General features: G+C 38.3%; 1 protein-coding gene across 2 annotated transcripts in view; it reads right to left on the reverse strand.

Moving 5' to 3' along the window:
* The window catches only part of CCSER1 (coiled-coil serine rich protein 1), a gene marked incomplete at both ends in the record, with an annotated part of 644,165 nt that overhangs the window by 529,692 nt on the left and 94,185 nt on the right, over positions 1-20,288 (reverse strand). For both annotated transcript variants that reach the window (XM_082314793.1, XM_082314794.1), the window contains one exon: positions 3,389-3,509. In XM_082314793.1, coding sequence (XP_082170919.1) covers positions 3,389-3,509 — 121 coding nt within the window. The remainder of the gene's footprint in view (positions 1-3,388; positions 3,510-20,288) is intronic.

Below are 20,288 nucleotides of genomic sequence, written 5' to 3' on the forward strand. Positions count from 1 at the left end.
TATTTCTCTGCATCGCAGTCTGTTGTGGAGTGGGAGGATAAAAGCTACAAAGGGGTGCTCTTGCTCTTGCCAGCTGAGCACTGAAAGCATGCTTTGCCAAGTGCAGAAAACAAGAATTCCTGTGTGTTGTTCTACAAAAAACAGAGACATTCCCCATTCCAAAATGCATATTTACAGAAGAGCAGTGAACCCCTTTTGTACTCTACCAGCCTTCAAGGCAACACAGAATAATGGCCAAAGCACCTAGCAAGGACTTAATCTTCCTCCTGCAGGTGCTATAGCTTTCACCAAACAGGTTCCTTTATGCTTCTTATGATGGGGATGTCACTCCCAGGCTGCTAAAGATGTGATGTTTGCTTGGCCAGAGCTTTCTCTGCTTATTTTGTGGCTATCACATTACTCAGCCAAGTGCATTCCTGCTGAATGACTGAGGTAGGGATTTTGCCCGGTGCACAAGCACACAAGAGTTAGCAATTACCTAGATATCACTAAGGAATTGCTTCCTTATGAAATGTTTTGAGCTTCCAAGAAAAAATACAGGGGAAAAAAACTAGCCTTTTATTCCTCCAATCCTGATAACATCTAATCACTGACACTTCAAAGAATCGTTAAGCTCTGCTGCTACCACTTCTGGCACAATTCTTTGCTGCTTACAATAAAATTACATTAAGCAAATACAGTGCATTATTTAAAGCCACTAAACAGTTTCTTTCTAAGACAAAATAATATCATTAGTCAAATATTACACAATTCACATTAAAGGCTTTTTTTTTCCCCCCACCCAGGCTTCACAGCTTCTTGTGTCCTGAAGGTCTTGAATATAATTCCGCTGCGGTTTACAATATAATTATTTTTAGTTATTTGTAACTGTTTAACGTTATTATTATTAATATGTATTTTATCTGTTTTGCATTACATGTTGCTTCCTTATAGAATCACAGAATTGTTAAGGTTGGAAAGGACCTCTGAGACCATCAAGCCCAACCTGTTAACCTAACTGCCTGGTCCACCTCTTTATGTAGTTGTAGAAAGTATTACTTATTCTAAACATACTCTGTGTCCAAGGCCCTGAAGGCAGCAACTTGTCTTTACAAGACCTCAGTGGCTGGTCACCACTCAGCCCTCAGTGATACGCACAATTTTGGGACATACAAGTCAAAACCATTCAGGCACACAAAGATAAGCATAAAAATCAAAGCATCGATGTTATTTCCCATAAAGTTAATTACGAATACCAATACTTATAATTCACCCGTGCAGATCAGTCCATACATGGACTCTGCGCTCAAGTCAATGGAATTCAACATGTGCCAAGGGCTTCCTCTTGCTTGATGTTCACATAGGAGAAAGATGACACTGAGATATTTAGACACAGGAATTGGGATCTGTTTTGTTTCCATTAAAACTGGATATGGGGAAAATGATCTACATGTAGAAAGCACAGGGTGAAATAAGAGAAGCGAAAGGTATGCTGATGTTTCACAATGCTTGAGATTTTCTTGAAGCCGTATGCTTTCACCCCCCTACAACTACTTTGAAGGTTTCTACAATATTTACTGAATTCCCGTTCTAACAGCATGCAAAAGTTTTCCAGCAAGATGTTTCTGCTTCATTTCCAATATACTTGCAAGAAATGTTGGTTTAAAGATACTAATACAATGATGCTGTTTCATGTGAAGAAGTTCAAATATATTTAATCTGTTTAAGCACAAGCTTGTTTCTTTTTGAAAGGATTCCAGAGCCACAAGTCATGTTTTTAGATGTGAAAAGTGGAAGAGTAGTAGAGGTTAGAGCATGTTTCTGAGACCTCTGAGTGCATAAGACAAGCATGATTTAAGTCCATGTGCTTAGAAGATATCACTAGTCAGGGTGTAAAGAAAAAAATTTAAAATAAAACAAGCACACTAGAAAGCAGATTAATATACTTGCTAATACCAATAAGGTGAAGGAAAAAAAAATCTAGGAGGTGGCATCATTCAGCCTTCAAGCACACACTGAATAGATACAGGAGTTTCCTTACTTTGAATTCATAAGGGATTATGAAATGCTAAAACTGCTGATAATAGAAGAAAAAGACAATCAAACAACAGCGCAGGCTTGCCTTTTATGGAGAGAAGGCAAAAATGTACTATGCTGTTTGAACTAACCACAAAAATTATTCTGGATTTCAGCACAGTATTTTGCAGCCCATTGCTTTTCCAATCCCTTAGTATTCAGAGACCCATACAACTGAAACACTAGAACAATTAGATGCTGGCAGTATTTTAAACATTAAGTCATTGTAATAATACCTAGATAACAGACAATATACTGTGTTAAATTTTAAGTACAGGTAGACTAGATGAAATGGGTTTATCACCAGATTGAAAAAAGACACCATAGTCAGATACAGACTTAAACCATAGATCTGTACCAAGACCACATCCCATCTAATCTACTCTAATCCACTAGTTGTGTTTTGGGGGTTGGGTTTGTTGGTTTGGTTTGTTTTTTTTTTTTTCTTTTGGGGCGGGGGGAGGGGGGGGGCGGGTACGGAAATGGGGAGGGGATATTTTCATTTTCTTACAGTAATAGGCATGCAAGCTAGGACTTTATAGACAAATTGAAAGCTAAATTTGTATATACCCAGAGAAGTGGAAAACTAAATGTAAATGGTAAGGACCAATAATGATGTCGTATTATCCATTGTCATGTTTTTAATACCTTCCACACTTCGCAATGCACAGACCCCAAGTTTGTGTTGTGATAAAGCATGACCATTATGTTTTCTTTCTTTTCATGAAAAAAAGTTCTTTTCATTCTCCAAGGACTCAGCTGTTAAGAAACAACCATCCTGCCTGGTATTGCAAGACAAGTGTTACTGCACATGCTGTGGTCATGATTCTCATCTAATGCAAGGTATCAAATCACAGTCTATTTAATTAAGTAGAATTTCCTTGGAAGACCACTACCACACTTTTGAAGATGCCATCATATCTCATATCACAGCAGTAAAATAGTCACTGAAAAATACTGAAATATCTCAGATGAGCAGAGCATTTAGGAATTACGTTCTTTCTAAAAATCAAACTACTGACTAGAAAAACTGTGCAAGAATGAAAGGACTGTTTAAACAAAAAGAATCACCTTATTAAGCCTGTGAAAAAGTCAATTTCTCAGAGTATAAATGCCCATTCACTCTATATACCTCATTACCAAAAGCCTTGGGAAAAAAGGTAAGCTAATGAACAAAAGAAGCAGCCTAGCCTCAGGCCAATTTCTGCTTTTGGAAATGCCTGTATAACCACTGATGAAACAGAAAGGAGGTGTATATGCATATCCACAAGAAAGAATCTGGCCTGGTGTTTAAATTGCACTTGTAAAAGATCATGTTATTTGAATAACTCACTGTTTAGACACATCAGGCATTATTGTCTGTTCTTTTTTCCTTGTATCCACTGTCGGCTCTACAGGGGTAAGTACTACAGCAGCACATGAGACTATCGACTGGTATGAGTCTTCCCGGCAAACTGCAAAGATAAAAAAAAAAATCTCAGTGTTAAAAAGTGAACTCAGTTTATATTTTAAATGTTTAAAGAAAAAAAAAATATCATCAATTCATACTGTGATAAGCAAAAATGCAAATGATTAATCAGACTTCACTGCGGTCGCCTGCAATGTAAACGTCATTGTTTTTCACATTTCCTAAAGTGCTTGCTTGGCACTTTTTTTTTTGCCATAGACTGATACCCCCATCATCTAAGTTTTACCTAGCACAAGATCTGATGTCAGTCTGCTCTAGCTCATTGGTGTGTCTGAGTCCTAAAAGGACTCACATTTCCATAAATGACATCAGAATACGATGCACTTCTTTTTCCTTTTTCATCACAAACTGAAAATGAGAGCGGAAATTATGGATAGTTTTCAGACAAACCTCCCACCTTCAAAAATTTCAGACTTTGTACGAAAATAGATTTGAGAAAATCTGATTAGTGATTTTTTTGTCTTCAACTGTTACATCTCTCTTTAATCCAAAAAGGCCAAATCCAAATGGTCTAGGAATCAATCTGATATATTGATTCATGCTTTCTGTTAATATAAATTATCTATGTATTACTGTGCTGGATGATATGACTTAGACAATATTTAGAGCTAGAAGAGTGATCATGTATTTCAGCTGAGCATTTGGCTCAATTAGCACTAATAAATGAATACCCAAAAGTTCCTAACCACCAAACAGACAACTGTATTTGTTAAAAGTTATACATATTCTCAGTTCTAAATTGCAAGTGTCACTAGTAATTTAGCACTTAGCAGTTACCACTCCTACTGATTTTGAAGGTATGGATTTCCTTTACAGCCAAGGTATACCTTTATGAGCCAAATAAAAGCTGGAATTAAGAGTTGTTTTTATTGAACAAAGCACAGCAGCTTCTTATATTATGCGTATATGGTACTATTATATATCATACATAAACAAGAAGAAATGTGGTGACCTATCTTTTAAGCAGAAAGTCACACAGTATTTCATATGTATAACATACAGAACTATTTTATAGAGTGTACACATGCACATACACAGTCAATAACATAGCCTGCAAAACAAGGATGACCACGACAAATTCTCAGCAATTCAAAACCAGAAAGAACCTATTCTACAAGTACATACATTTATGCAAGATTGTGACAGCTGGGAACATTAAACTGTGGTGTTTATTTATCAATAGAAAACTCGTTTCTGAAGACTTTCCTACCTTCCATCCTCCACAATCATGTGCCTCCTTATTGCCCACAGACAATGTACCTTTTGCATAGCCTACACTCCTCTGACAAGAAAAGCAAAACTGGAGTAAAACTTCATCCATATTGTCTTGACTGGGTCAAGAACAATTAACTGTGGTGTTTTAACCTGAGCACTCAAATTACATTCAGCATAAATTCAGTGCACATCAACAAGATACACTGCATGCCCAACGAACACCCTGGAGCGAGAACTGGTGCTTTAAGGCAGCTAGAGAGTAGATTTTAAGGAACAGGTCAGAACAGTGTTGGATATTTCTACAAAGGTGAGAAAAGTGCAAAGGTCTTTTTGTTTTCAGAGCAATTCTGAGCCATTCAGCAAGCAGGACAAATGGCCAGAGCACAAGCAGATTCTGGCAAGAAGAAAACCTTTTTGTGGAGTACATGTAATTACATTTAATGCATTTGATGTTCTCCAGCGTTGCTTATGTTTGTATTTTTAAATAGTAACATGCACATTGTGCTAAGTGACTAAGACGCATAGGATGACCAGTACTGAAACCTTACCTTCATTTCTTGCAACCAGCGCTACTCAAAGCTTTGTCACTATCATAGACACCCACCTCCAAAACATGGCCATACCCAAAGAGAACTTGCTATATTGCCTACAGATATGGAAGTAGGATAAGGAGGGAACTAATGCAAAATACATTGAACTAGAGAGACTACGGTAAGACAAAAAGAATTTTAGGTGATTTTTATCCTACTATGTTATGTGCAACCAGCAGACCATCTAGCAAGATGCTATTTGGTAGGCACCAAGTAATGTACAAAATAGTATCTTCTCATTACAACCAGTGACTGAATACGTGCAAATAAGAACATTAATGTCTATTTGACTCTTGATTTACAGTCAAAGAATTGTAAAAAGATAGGTTTCTCAAAGGGCAACACCGATACTCAGTACCTGAATTTTAACCTGAAACGCTGAGAGAAAAGGGAGAGTAAAGGATGAAGCAAATACATATTTTTCTTTAAGACCTGTGGTACCACTTGAATATCTAGTTATTACTTTAGAACTTGTAAAAGGTCTGGTGACTATGGAAGGATCACAGGGTAGCATTTTCCCTAGATCAGCCACTATCCATCAGGGGAGTTACAAAGAAAGATAAAATAGGAAACCACAAGTAACAAAGACGACACTGCTAGTCTCCTACCGTTTACAGAAACTTCACGAATGAATAAAACTGTGAAATTGCTTTTGTTTAATAATTAATGCTATATAGAAGTTGTATAATCTCCTAATTTACAGCTGAAGACAAACTCAGTGGTCATCCGGTGATCTGAGCTCACAGAATTTATTATCCTCCCATTCTAGACAGCAATAGTCTTTGGTCTGGCTTTTGAAAACCATTACAATTCCTCCTTTTCATCTCAAGCCTCTGTGCACACAGTCATAAGTCATCATGGGACAGTATAATTAACTAAAATATCATGAAATAGTGACAGCAGAGCAGCAAGTAATTTTCACCTACTGGAGTGTATTCTCATTATTTGTTCATAACTTGCATTAAAATAATGAGAATGTGCTTGAATGTGGACTCTCAACTTTAACATTGATGGGGATGGGCACCATTTTACTTAGGGAGTCTGTTTTCATTTTACACTTCAAACTTCTCTTAAGCGTAGCTTCTTTTCTACACTTTATGTTTTATCTACAAGTGGCTTACGTTACCCCCAAAAAAGCCCATTAATGATGTTTACATATCGTACTCTTCATGAATCCAAATCTCTCAGATCCTCAGAATATTACAAACCTCAGAATATCAAACAACTACACTAAGGGATTACCCCTTTTAACCATAAATCCTCTCACGTGTCCAACTTGCACTTTAACAGCCAGTAACAACCCTAGAAATTTAGCTTTGCCATATGAATTGGTAAGGAAATTAGAAAAAAGTAGAATTTTCAATTATCTAAGTTGGTGTTTGGAAAAGCTATCAATGTAAAGAGCTGCCCCAGCCTATTACATTATTTCTGACGTAAGTGTGCAAGTTAATTCTGTGCTCACCACCCTCTGGGCCCAGACATTCAGCCGGTTTAGTCCACCTCACTCTGCTCATCCAGCCCATACATCAACAGCTGGTCTATGAGGATCTTATGGGAGACAGTGTTGAAAGCCTTACTGAGGTCATGGTACGCAATATCCACTGCTCCAATAAAGAAGCCAATAATGAAAATTTTCCCATCTATCTGCTGCATTATTACAATGGCACACAAACGTTATGCACACGTTGTAGGTAGAGGCTCATAATCACACTTGCTGTTGCATACCTCTGCAAGTGTGGGAAAAACTGTACAAGGTATCAACATGAAGGGAAAAAATCAGCTAATTTTATACTACCTGTAGCAATTTCTTTACGTTTAAGAGACTAATATTTAGTATCTCAGAACATGTTATACACTGAACACCTTCTGAAAAAATAAGTAATTTGCATGCAAGTGAGATGGTATTTTTCAGTACCATTGCATCTCCTTCGTTCACAATTCAACTATGACGTGAACCAGCTAATAACTGTAGTGAAATAATACAATTGGAGGAACACCTTTACTACGTATTATCATTAAAGAAACGTATTTTTCTTAGTGAAACAGAAGACGCTACATACAAACTACAAGTCATATAAAGGACAACTCTACAGAAAGAGAAAACAAAAAGTCTAACTTTTATATAATACTATTATAAAAGACCCGTACTGCTTTTGAAGTTGCATAATTGCTCCCCAGATCCTTCAATTTGTACTTTAATGATGCATACAGTTTGTTTTCTTCCATTGCCAAGTGTTTTAAAAGTACCCCATATATTTATCACGAGGACCACTGGCTTGGAGTTACCCTAGTTGGTTTAAGCAGTCCCAGAACATCATTCACTATCAAAACAGATCTCTACATCTGGAGAAGAAAAACATTAGCTTTTTTGTTTTTCTTCTTTGCTGTTTCTTTCAAGAACAATGAGAATGACTAATTAAATAGTTTTCTTCTACTTTGAACCAACCAGTGAAAAAATTTTAATTCCCTAAATAGCAGGACAGTAGGAAGCCTTCAACAGCTACTGAATAGAGTGTATCCCTCTGGAGAATAAAAAGATTTCTAAGCTCTAGGAGTGTCATTTACAGCGTCTATTTCAAACACTGTTAATTGTACACATTTTTTTCCCCTTCTTTTTTCTTTTTTAATAGAGGAGAGAGAAAATATGGTTATCACCACTCACTATCAAAAAAAAGTCTCCCTTGACACAAGATGCAAGTGATGGTTAGATGAAATTAGCAGCAAGTACTACCTGCTTAGAGAAAACAGAAGGGAAATGTTCATATGCAGTGTGCAATGAAGCATAAGGGATTCATGACACACGGAGACAAATACAGTGAAGTATTTCTGGATTTACAAAAGCTGGGCACTTATTCTGACAATTCAAAGTATTTACACTTGTGCCTGTAAAGTTAAAAATAATCGACTCTCATCATTCAAGAGACAGATCAAGTCCAGAAACAACAGGCGTTTTATACCAAAAAACCTTCTGCTTTGGTTAAAAAAAAAAAAAAGAAAAAAAAAGAAAAAATAAAAAGGTGATAAATGCTTTTCCCTGAAATATCCGTCAAGTGCCACTGTAAGAGACAGGGGACTGAAGTACAGGGCAGCAATGTCTGGATCCCAAGTATCCAGTCGCACATTTCTTTTACTACTGACGGACAGAAGATATGTTTTAATTACCAGAGCACCAGTTCTCAGTGCAGACATTTACATTTTGGCATGCTGTTTCCTAAACGCGGCTCTGCTGTCACAAGGCTCAGGAAAGGAGCCACCCTCTGAGGCGATCTGAACAAAGGACACGCAAGAGCTGCAAGGTGTGCAACCCATATGCAGGTTCTTCAGATAAGGGAAACCCAGGACAAGGAATGTTACACATAAGACAGGGATTTTGCTAAAAAAAAAAAAAACACAAACAAACAAACAAAAAAAACCAACCAACCAACCAACCAAAACCCAAACAAAACCCAAACAAACAGGAATAGAGGAGCTACTGTAAATTTCTTTAGCAGATTAGTCTAGTTTTGAGGGCAAGTAAAGAGCTGAGGAAAGAAAAAGGAACATTTAAAGCATGTAACTCAAGCTATTTTCCCCAGGAAAGCTGCTGACACTAGAAATAGTTTCTAAGAGAGGATTTTGAAATCTAGTCTATTAATTCTGGTATCTCCAGTAAGAACTGTGGTTAAACACCATGCTAATCCCTTCCTCACCGCACAGACATGTCCTCTGATATTCTTGGGCCACTCAGAGGGCTCAGAAAAGAACCACTGTTCAGACCTGTCTCTTCTTCAACCCCAAACATCACCCATGAAACACTTCAGCAAAACCAAGTGTATGATTTCAGTTCCACACCCTCTTTCTCAGCCCCAGAAGCACAGCAAAGTCTTTTAATACTTTGTTATTAAACCCTAAAGCCCAAGGAGACTTTCAGTCTCTTTAAAGCAACACAAAAGGTCAAGGTACTTTGCATGAAAGCCATTTTTGCCCATCTACTTAAAAAAAGGCCTAATATTAAAAAATAATTTATTAAAAACAGTGTAATTTTCCTGCTGCTTGATTCTAGATTTGATGACGGTCTTGGGGAAAAAAAGGAAACTAAATGGATCTCTATTTTATTATTAGTTCAACAGTTATTCTAGGGCCTCTTGTCCCTTAGAAACAGCTACATTTCACAATATTGGCCAAATGAATACTTAAGAGAATGAGACTATACGCTCACAGTCCCCAAAGGGTTTGCTGTAATAATTCTGCAATAAAACCACAGGCCCAATTCTTAAACACAGCAGAGTCACAATCAGAAATTTTGTAATAGCAACAATTACAAGCCCATTATGGGCAAATGAATTACTTTCTATCAGGTTCCTAGCTCTTTTGTAGTATTCACGAAGACTGCACACACATATCTGCTTTGTGCTATCCACACTGGCACCCAATGGTGAAGGGTGGCATTAAGCAGGAGCCAGGGAATTCTTCTAATGCACCAGCAGTTCTGTAGTGATTATCTGCACCCTTGCTTTTGTATCCTAAGTTTGTTTGTTGTCACAAGCCACTGTGATAATATGGTAATAGCCGCATGTGAAATTTGGGCCTACTGACTTGTACTCGATGTATAAGAAATTAGACTGTGAGAAGCAGCCAGCGCTGCTTCTTTGCACGTTAATGCTTAATGGAATGTTGCCATTAGTTTTGATACCGAATGGAAGGGTATGCCCTGATCACTTAAGGACCCTATGGACATCATAAGTGATGGAAACACCAATTGCTAAAGTAATTACCTAGATAATAACTATACAGGTGGCCCACTTTTTGCACATTTTCTGTTAAGTACACTGCATTGACAGAAGGACTAGAGTTTGGTCTCTCTTGAGAAGGACAGAGTAGCACCTTAACTCCTGTTCAGAGTCTTCTCAAGCAGCCTCCCCCAGCTTACAATGACCTGCAGACTTGCTTAAACAGAGGGGTTGTGTCTGTATTTACTAATCCCTCCTGGATTTTATGAATTTGCTCAGTTACTTCCGTTCTTGCACGAACTTGTAGCATCCACAACGTCCTGTAGAGTTCCAGAGCTGAACTACAGGTTACGTGAAGAAACATTCCTATTAGACCACTTTAAACTTGCCACCAGCTAGTTTCATTTGACTCCACCAATTTTAGTATTGGAAAAGACAATGCACAATTCCCCCTTCACTTTCCACTCCAAATTTTACAGACTTCTTTTGGATGCTTTGCCAGTCATCTCTTTCACAGGCTGCAGAATCTGTGTTTGTTCCTGTATAAAACCTGTTCCATATCTCTGGCCACCCTGCTAACCTCTCCACAACCAACCACTCCTTGTCGCTGTTCCTGCAATGATGGATCACTGTAGCAACACCAGGAGAAACTATAACTGCAGTCATGGAAAATTAAGTAGGTTAGTTTTTTCAGCTGTATCTACAGTACACCTAAAACATTCTATGTATATCTATTTATGCTTGAGGCTGCTTCTAAAATACTTTCTTATTCACAGTGAACTACTTAAAGCAAATATTGTTCCAAGCAGCCTACACAGGAATTGGAAAAAAAACACTTTAAAAATAAAAACTTATTCTATATCCAGTATGTAAGTATTGCCTCTCATTATCAAAAAGCATTGTTTCATTGTTAACATTAGGACTTTTAAAGTAACAACTAACTTTCATTAGCTTTTGGCAACACAATCGATCAGGGTGATGTCACAGGCTTGTATTTTTAGCGCTGTAGTCTGTGACTTGTTTTGTGATATGGACATGAATAAAAGCCACATGCATAATAACTAAGGCAAAGGTTGTGATGGTAGTCTAATTATCTGAGCCCCAACAATCATGTATAATCCTGCCAAATTGCAGGAAGTCTCATAATTGAACAGTATGTATATCTATTACAATAAAAAGTGGAGGCTTATTCATTCGGTCTAGGATGCATGGTAATAATCACCATGTGGTCCAAATAAGTGCATCAGTTTATTCACAAAGAGGCTTTGAAGATAACTGGTTAAATTAATTTACCATAGAAAACAGCCAAAGGTACGTTCATGGGGCAAAGGAAGCTCACCCAGACCTCCTCTGCTGGTAGCGTATTTGCTGTTCTTGGCCTATCCACAAGCCTGAGAGCTCAGACCCCTTGGTCCTCCTGACTTACCAACGGAGCCACAAAGTGCGAGGCTGCCTGCAGGAGCTCTCGACGGGAAATAAGAAAGAAAAACACCACAGTCCTGGGTGATGGAAGAAAACACAACAGCCAAACCCTCCACTTTTCCAAGAAGAATGCAAAAGGCATTACTGAAAGTGTTAATTTCAGATGGAAGCATAAAGCTACCCTTTGGTAAAAGCTGTAAGGTACCAGAAACCGGGAAACTCTTGCTTCTCCTCCTAAAGGACATGGAGGAAATCCCAACAGGGATTTCACCAGGCGTAAAAGCCAGCTGCCTCCAAATTCCCTTTTCAGCCAAGAGAAGAATAATAGTTTTAGTTCTGTTTTTGATCACGTTTGGGTTTCTATTTAAGTTTTGTGATGCCTTCAAGAAAAGGAGAGAAACAGGAGCAACTGTGACACTGGCATCTTAAAAGGATGAATATAAAAAGACCTGCAGGGCATTTCTGTAGGCACAATACAAGCCCCTGAAGGAATGACTACTCTAACAACAATATCCTCGACTGTCATTCACCGCAAGTAAAACTGTCAAAACTCAATAGCAAGCATTTTCAGGAGCATAGTCTCTTGGCTGAAACTATTATTCTTGGCCTAGCTGAAATAAAGACTGACAGGCAAGCAAGATTAATTTATTGTTGGTTGTTTTGAATGGCTGTAGTCACAAGAAATTAATTTAAGCAATTAATACACAGATAAACCTCCAAAAACATAGTTTCCCAAGAGAAATCATTAAATAAAATCACAATGTCAGCTCTCCTTGCAGTTTATAACAACAAAAGCTCACCAGGAAAATTATGCGAGGTATTTTTGTTTTGCAAGAGTACAAGGCTATTTGGCTTTCTATTATAACCGTATTGGCACCGGCTAGCAGGAACACGAGGTACAGCTGCCAGTAGACCTGTACGTCTTCTCAGGCACAGAATAACAGCCTTTGTCAACCTCAGTGACAAGCAACCCAGTGAGCAGTCCCTACAGCAGCACATTTGCCCCAGCTATTCCTGACTCATTCCTTCTTTCACAGAAGTCAGTCATATACCATGTATTAAAAATTTACACCGGACATTAAAACGATTAGAGGATCCATAACAAAAATGCCCTCCCTCTCTTCTCTCAGGGAACACATCTTCCATATTTATTATAAAATGCAAACAATATATTTCACACCTTTGCCCTCTCTAAGGTAGGTGGTTTCCTTTTTTTTTTTTTAAAAAAAAAAAAAAAAAAAGCTCTTGAGGTAATTTTGCTGTCATTGTTTTTGTTTACTGATTAAAACTGCCCCAACTCTGGAACCTTTCTCAGTTAATAACTCCAATATTTGCACATCTCCCTTGAGAAACTTCAAGATCACTATGTGCTTAACTGGTATTGAGGTTTTGTTTTTGTTTTTCTTAGGGCTAAAATTGTCAAAATTGTATAAAATCTAGTAAATCTAACAAGAACACATACCAAATAAAATCAACCTCTTCAGAAAATAAAAATAAACATATATTGGGGAAAGTCAATTCCACCTTATTCTCAGACTCTGTCTGGAGTGGTTACAGACCTTTCCTGGGCTCTGCTGCAGTGTGGCCTCCATGCTTGTACAGGATTCTACAGGAAAGCAAATTCAACTCAAATGTCTCTGCAGTCACTTAACAATCTTCCATATGAGCATGCATAAGCAAACAGCTGGCTACTACTCCAGCTGACTGCTCCAGTGTAACCGCAAAGCAGTGGAGAAATGAGGAAAGTGAGCAGAGCATCACCCACAGTCTTATCACTCCAGCAGCAAAGGGACCCGCCAGCAGCATTATGATCATCATCATTGATATACCTCTGAACCAAGGGGGGAAATGGAGAGGCTTTAAGGAACAGCAGGTTAAATCCTGGGATCAGACAGAATACATCACACCTTCCTCCTGTGGGCATCTATGGCTAGGCACCAGCTAAACCTGCGTGCGAAGGAAGAGCACTTGTATGTTTGCAGGACTGGAGAGTGAAGGCTCTTCACTGGTATGTTGTGACAGCAAGCAAAAGATGGACTCCAGAAGACAACCAGAATAAGAAATTCCTAGGCTGCTCACACAGCTTTTCATGCAATACCAGGGAAGTGGTGTTCACAAGCCAGTTAGGTGACAAGAAAGGTCAGTGGCAGTTGTGCAAAGAGAATGGTACACAGTCTCCTATGCCATGAAGAAAACTGGGAAACAGAATATGACTGTCTGTCCATTTGTCGTGCCTGCACTTTTAAAATTTTGCCCATTTACATAGCTTGTAGATTTTGCTCTGCTTTGTGTTTGTCACATATAATTTACTAGATTTCAAGGCCAAATGAAACTATTGTGGTCATCTGATCTGACACGTGGCACAGGCACATGCTGTGGTTCTTCTAAAAGTTCAATGTTACAGTCCTGATGCAAAACTTTGAAGAGCAGAGGTCACTGCTATGCCAGGTTTGTAGGTGATCTGCTGACTTCTTCCAATTAATGGTCAAAACAACAGCATAATTTTTCCAATTGATTTTCAGAAGTACAGACTGCTAGCCAAACATCTATGCTGCAGATAAAGCATGTGCCAAGTAAAATATATGCATCTGTCTGAAAAGCAATAAAACAATTGGTCATTACACTGATGCCTTTTCACACTTTCTCTAAAAAATCACTAAGGCTTGAAATCTAACCAAGCTTTGAGGGCAATGTATTTTACTTTAAAGACAAATAAAATTGAAATAGGAATAGATTATGCTTGGCAAAAAGGGCCAGGGTCAAAATGACAGGCAGGTCAGGCAAGCTTAGCAGTCTTGAAGAGCCATTAAATGGGATGATTCTAACAAACAGTGTTTGAGCGGAGCCCAGTGCAGGACTATACCCCTAGAAACAAAGAATGCAGACTATCACTATGCCTCTGAAGTGGAATTTTGGTTCACAGCAAACCAACAACTCAATGTGCTACCTCTGCAAAAATGTCCAACACAAGCCTTGGCTGTACAAATATGGAATTGGTGACTGAAGTCACTGAAGTCAGGCTCAACACTGTTACCATCTCACCTTCTCAAAAAGATGACTGAAGGGTGCATTCATTATGCTGTATGTGATCCTGTACGGGAGAAAACCAGAGACCTCCCTAAACAAGCAGAGAAAGGTGTAACAGAAGTCAGACTGTAGCTTTAAGAGCAATAAACTATTGGGGGGAAAAAACCTCCAAACATAAAATTGGTGGCTGTCTTTAGACATGTTTAAAATTAAGACCAATACCTTTCTGAAAGATGTGTCTCAGTCAAGTATATATTTTAAGGTTCATTACAAGTATAACTACGCAAAGTATAATCATTTTGCTATTTAGGAGACCAGACTTGATGAACTGAGGCCCCTATCTAACTGCAAAAGTCACAAGGTCACACCACAAGGGTGTGACATAGATGATTCAGTTATCCTGACCTGTAAACCAGCGTTTTTAATTATATGAGTGGTCATGGCAAGCAAAATAACATTAGCGTGTGAAGAGGTATATAACATTAGTGTGTGAAGAGGTATTTTGGAGGCTGTTTTCCTTAAAGTTATCTAAATCAGTTTCCTCTTCTTGTAATTTTCAAATCCGATACTGACATTTACATTGCAGCCCCACAGAGCTCAACGGAGTGAAAGAAGAATCATGTTATCAGAAAATTAGATATAAAACTACATGGTTTTAATTTCTTCCAAAACTATTTTCCTCTGCATAGGTCATAACTCTGCATAACACGCAGATGTCTGTTAACTGACCATGTGCTTTGCATCCATATGTAAATACGTCTGAAAAACTTCAGAGCAGGCTACCACAGGACAATGAAGCATCATGCAGATTGACTGGTACTGGAAGCAGAACAGCCAGAGCTCAGTGGTCTCCACCCAGGCCTGCATTAGATATGCTCTAAGCTTGTTAAACATCAGAAAACTTACCAACGAGGAGTTATTCAAATTCCTAACATGAATCAAATAAAAACCTAACTTGCAAAGGAATTCAGATGCTTCTCTTCTTGTTTCATATTACGCGTGAAGTTCTTCACAGAACTTCAGAACCAATGCAACACCTAAACCCAACTATTACAAATTCATCAGGGTCTGTTCAGATTCTACCAGGCATAACAACTGCAAAGCAAAGAATGAATAAATAAGTCTCTTTTCTTTTACTGGCAATCAAAGATTTGGAGACTAGATAATAAGAAAATATATATTTGCATATTATCCCTCTACCTTGATTTAAGCACCTTTCGTCTGGTTTTGGCTCTAAAAAGGAAAGAATGACATTTAGTGGTCAGGTGGATTTACTGCACCTTTTAAACTGAATGCAATACTGTACACTGGTAATATTAGTAAGACAATTGCAAATGCTGAGCAATGGCATAGTTATTAATACTGTATTTACTTGATGAAATACTGTAAATGCTTTTTGGAGGGAAGGATGATGTTTTATTTAAAGCATGATTTGGAACATGCACTGAATCTTTTAGCGCCTCGTCTCCCCCGATAGCAAAGAACTGCATGCTCTTTCTCCTGCAGTTCACCAGATGATAATCTAGGCTATAAATTTTATGAATACAGAAGAGGATACAGGGAAATTCTGTAGGTGCTGGCAGGAAGATAACTTGAAAACCTGCTCCAGAGAAAAAGTCATTATGTTCTAAAACAGCAGAAGATGCACAGGAAATAGGAGTAAAACACACATTACTGATTTTCACAGGATAACTCTCCAGCTGAAGATAAAAAGTAAATGGCCAAATTCACTTGGAGCTTTCTTTTGATTCATCAACCTTAGGATTTCTGAACCCAAAGTGAACTGGTTAAATAGAAGCAAAAAGATGAAAGCTTAATTCTCAAATTGCACCATTTGTCAAAGCAGATGAAGAGTGTTCATGAATATGGAAGACTGGTTGTGCATCTGTGAATCCAGCAAAATGTGGCCTAATGACTATTTAAATAGTGAGAATACATTTACAGCCCCACATTCCATCTTCCCTTGGGAAATCTTCGATCTTTACTTCAGATGTCATGCCAGAGGCATCCAAGGAACCAGTCATGTACAACAGATCCTTTTAAAGTTAGCGGAGTGCAAATGGACCAGATTTCTAGAGGTACCTAAAAATGAAGATGAGCCACTTTTTTCTAATCCACAGTGATTCTGGAGACATCTTTTATGTACAACTAAATACCAGGGAATCTGGCCTTATATGAAATCAGCTCTACCCATCGGTGTCCACCGCTTGTTTCCAAGGGACAATACTCCCCTTTACTACATATTTACATGCTTGTTCCTAAACGATGGCACACACAAACACCACACGCACACAAAAATCCAGGCTCTAAAAAACTGTAACCTACATACCGAAGCTGGACAAATTAGCTCCCAAGTTTCTATAAACGTAGTGCACATAATGGCACTGCTCCATTCTCATCCAAATGTCAACAGCCGTCACCTCCACAACCTAATTTAAAATCCTAGCACTCACTGGAAGGAGTCCCACTAACTTCAAGAATACTCTAGACACCAGGGCGCAAAGGTTATCCTTGTCTCTTCAAAGGAAGGGTGACTAATGTGATCTTCGGTACGTAGAGCGTTTACTTACATTTTGGAGTGCATGACCACCAATTCTGGAACCTCCTTCTGACTAGTTCTTTAAGCCGCTGTGTATAAGAAGATAATTTACTTCACTCTCTAGTGAACAATTACGCTCTTAGCTGATTGGAATTTAAGAGCAGGCCTAAGATTAACACTTGACATTTGTTGAAAGCCCTCCAATTTAAAAACAAGAATTATTTGGAAGTTACCCAATATTTTAAATATCATATGTATTAATTAAAATAAAACTTCACTTCTGATAAAATCTTAAACATGAATGTTATGTACTGCATTTAATCTACAGTTAAGATAATATTCAAAATATAAAGATCCAAAAATTGCAGGAAACATACTTAACACATCATCCTCCTTAAAAACACCTCTCATAATTAATTTGTATCCATCAGTGGCATTTGAACCAGCTAGATGCTTTATACACTCAATAGCATAAAAAAGCTGGAAAATCAGCCATCTAAAGTAACATTATTGCATTTGAAAAATAACTCCTGTTTCAGTCAAAATATAGGTTTACAGCTCTGCAATAAATATATATAAAACAACACCACTCAGATGTGAGATGCCATGCATAAAATGTGATAAAGTTACTGCACTTCGGCCATCAGCACCCATTTAGGTTTAAAAAGCAGGCAATCCTTTTTCTACTCAACAAATATTTCTCACTGTATGCTTTTAGTTTTCTTTCATATGTTCAGTTTCTCTTTATTAGCTTTGGTTTCAGAGGTACTGTCTAGTGTAATAATATAAAGCATAAAATACTGTTATGAGATAGCTGCAGTCCCCTGGGATTAAACACTTGACCAAGGTTTCATTTGACTGCCATTCCCTGTCTGCCTCTGTACAGCTGTACAAGCAATGTGGATAGCAATGATTATATACAGAATTGCTACCCACAGATGAAAAATGCTATGAAAGAGCAATACATTAAAATTTGATATTGATACTACTTCTGAATTCTGAGCATCTATTTTGATTTTTAGACCTACTAATGGGTTTGTTGCTGAAATATGTTTTTAATATGAAGTAATACATTAAACATTTTGCAACCTGTCAATGCCGAGACAGCAGAGAGACTGTTCAATCTAACTAACAAATGATTACCAGAGCTGTACTGTCAGTATTAATGATGTCAGGCCACAAACATGAAAGAAAGGAATGATTGCTTACTTTACAGAACCATGATTCCTTCTGATAGACTAGGATGGCAAAGATTGCACAGTAATGTATGGTTCACTGCAGCTTCAGATAGGATATACATAGCCCCCTGTGCCTCCCAAGGAAGTTCAAGAATGACGGAAGGGCCAGCACTCCTCCCCAGTCCCTTGAAATTCAAAGATGTAACAAGTAGCTAAAGACTTAAAATTAAGTTTGAGAGTCAGGATGATTGTGGATCAAGGTTGACCATGAAGATCTCAAAGACATACATTTACTGCGGGATATGTGAAACTTTCCTTCCTTACGTAACTATTTTAACTATTTTATTTATAAAAAAGCAGCCAACAAGTGGTGTCTTTTCAGAACGGTAGAAGTCACTATTTCTGGCTGTATCAGTCAGTAATAACAGCCCTCAGCTTGGTGTCTAACCTAGCAGCTAAAACCTAAGGGGCAGGAAGTTTTAACCAGTTTGGGGTCACACTTACGTTCCTTTTGCGATTTTCTGATGTTGGCTTAGTCCTGTAGGAGCCAGAGGAGGTAGCTTGTCTTCTAGTTGCAAGAACATGTTGAGAGCACGAGAAATTTTAGTAAACCAGAAGGAAACTGTGAGATAACATACAGTCTCCAGTTCAGTACTCTTTCTGCAGAAACAGCTTAATGTTAAAACCATCCAGTTATGCCTCTAAATAATAAGGAAATGCATTGAAAAGGTGTATACAAAGTGTATCAAAAATAAAACCTTATGTAAAGTCCAGGATACAGCTAATGCACCCAGCAGGAGTTCTCAGTAGGAGTTTCCCACACCTCAATTAAACACTGTAACATGAAGACGTGGAGCCTGCTGTGGAGGTTAGCAGTGATGAGGTCCTTCTGCTGATGTACAGAGGGCTGTACAGTCAATTACCACACACATTAGCTCTGTTCTCTCTTTCTTAGTTATGGAATATCTAACTTGTCATGAATATAAAGAGAATGAAGGAATATTTCTAACTAAACTAATCAAAACCAGTTTGAAGTTCAGCACACAGCAATGTATTAGGCAATCTCCAGGTTCTGCCTTGCTGACACATGGAAAACAAGGGAAGTAACAACCATTTTGGGTTTTGGGGGTTTTAGAGTTTCTCATAGAACAATGAAACATCACAAGAAACGTTTGCATGCCAAGACACTACTACTAAAAGCAATCTGGTCACAAGCATTTGGAGGGGACTTGCACAGTCATACAGGTACATTCCCAGAAACACGTCCTTGAAAGATGGCAAAACGCAGCCATGTTGTATGAATTTTTGGGTAACGTACACTGATACTTACACAATGTCTTCCAAACAAGTAAAAATAAAACTGCAGTAAATGATAAATTGATTTAAAAGAGAGCCTGTCAAACGAGAGAGGGTTTTCTTGATAGGCTCCACAGTAAATATCTCAACTAACCAACCAAGATTGTTAGTACCCCTTTCCAGTCTCCACTTTCTCGCTTTGAAATCTCAACAGGAATGGTGTTTTGCTTGCTAGAGCCACTAAAAGGAAAGCCAGAAAAACCTTTTGACATACTACCCAATTTTCTAGTGAATATAGGGCGTGAAAATAAATGCTTTTGTTTTCCCAAGTGCTTAATACCAAACAAGTATCACTTTTACTGTCAGAAACTGAAAGATTTTTCTTTTTAAGAAAATAGTGCATTTGCTCAGGTACTCACACAGAGCTTCACAAGTGTTAGTTTATACTCACACTAAAAAAAAAAAAACCAAAAAAAACCAAAAAACAAAAAACATCTACATCCAGGATTCCAACACTACCAGACACATTCCTGGCACAAGGCTGTATTGCTCCAGACTTATCCCAGCAGAAATCTCAGAAAACAATGAGGACTGAAAGGGACTGTAGGCCTCACCACACGCTGCGGTGATGCTCAGCGTGATGTGCAGTGCCAAGGCTCGGGAAGGGAAGAAGGCTCCAAGCGGTTACTGCCAGCTCCTGACAGCAGGTGAGGCAGAGGCGGGCATGGTCCTGCCAGCAGGTAAGGCCTGGTAGCCCCAGCCCCACGAGCCAGCTGCCAGGGCCATGGT

Source organism: Platalea leucorodia (genome assembly GCF_965183815.1).
Source record: "Platalea leucorodia genome assembly, chromosome: 6".
NCBI lineage: Eukaryota > Metazoa > Chordata > Aves > Pelecaniformes > Threskiornithidae > Platalea > Platalea leucorodia.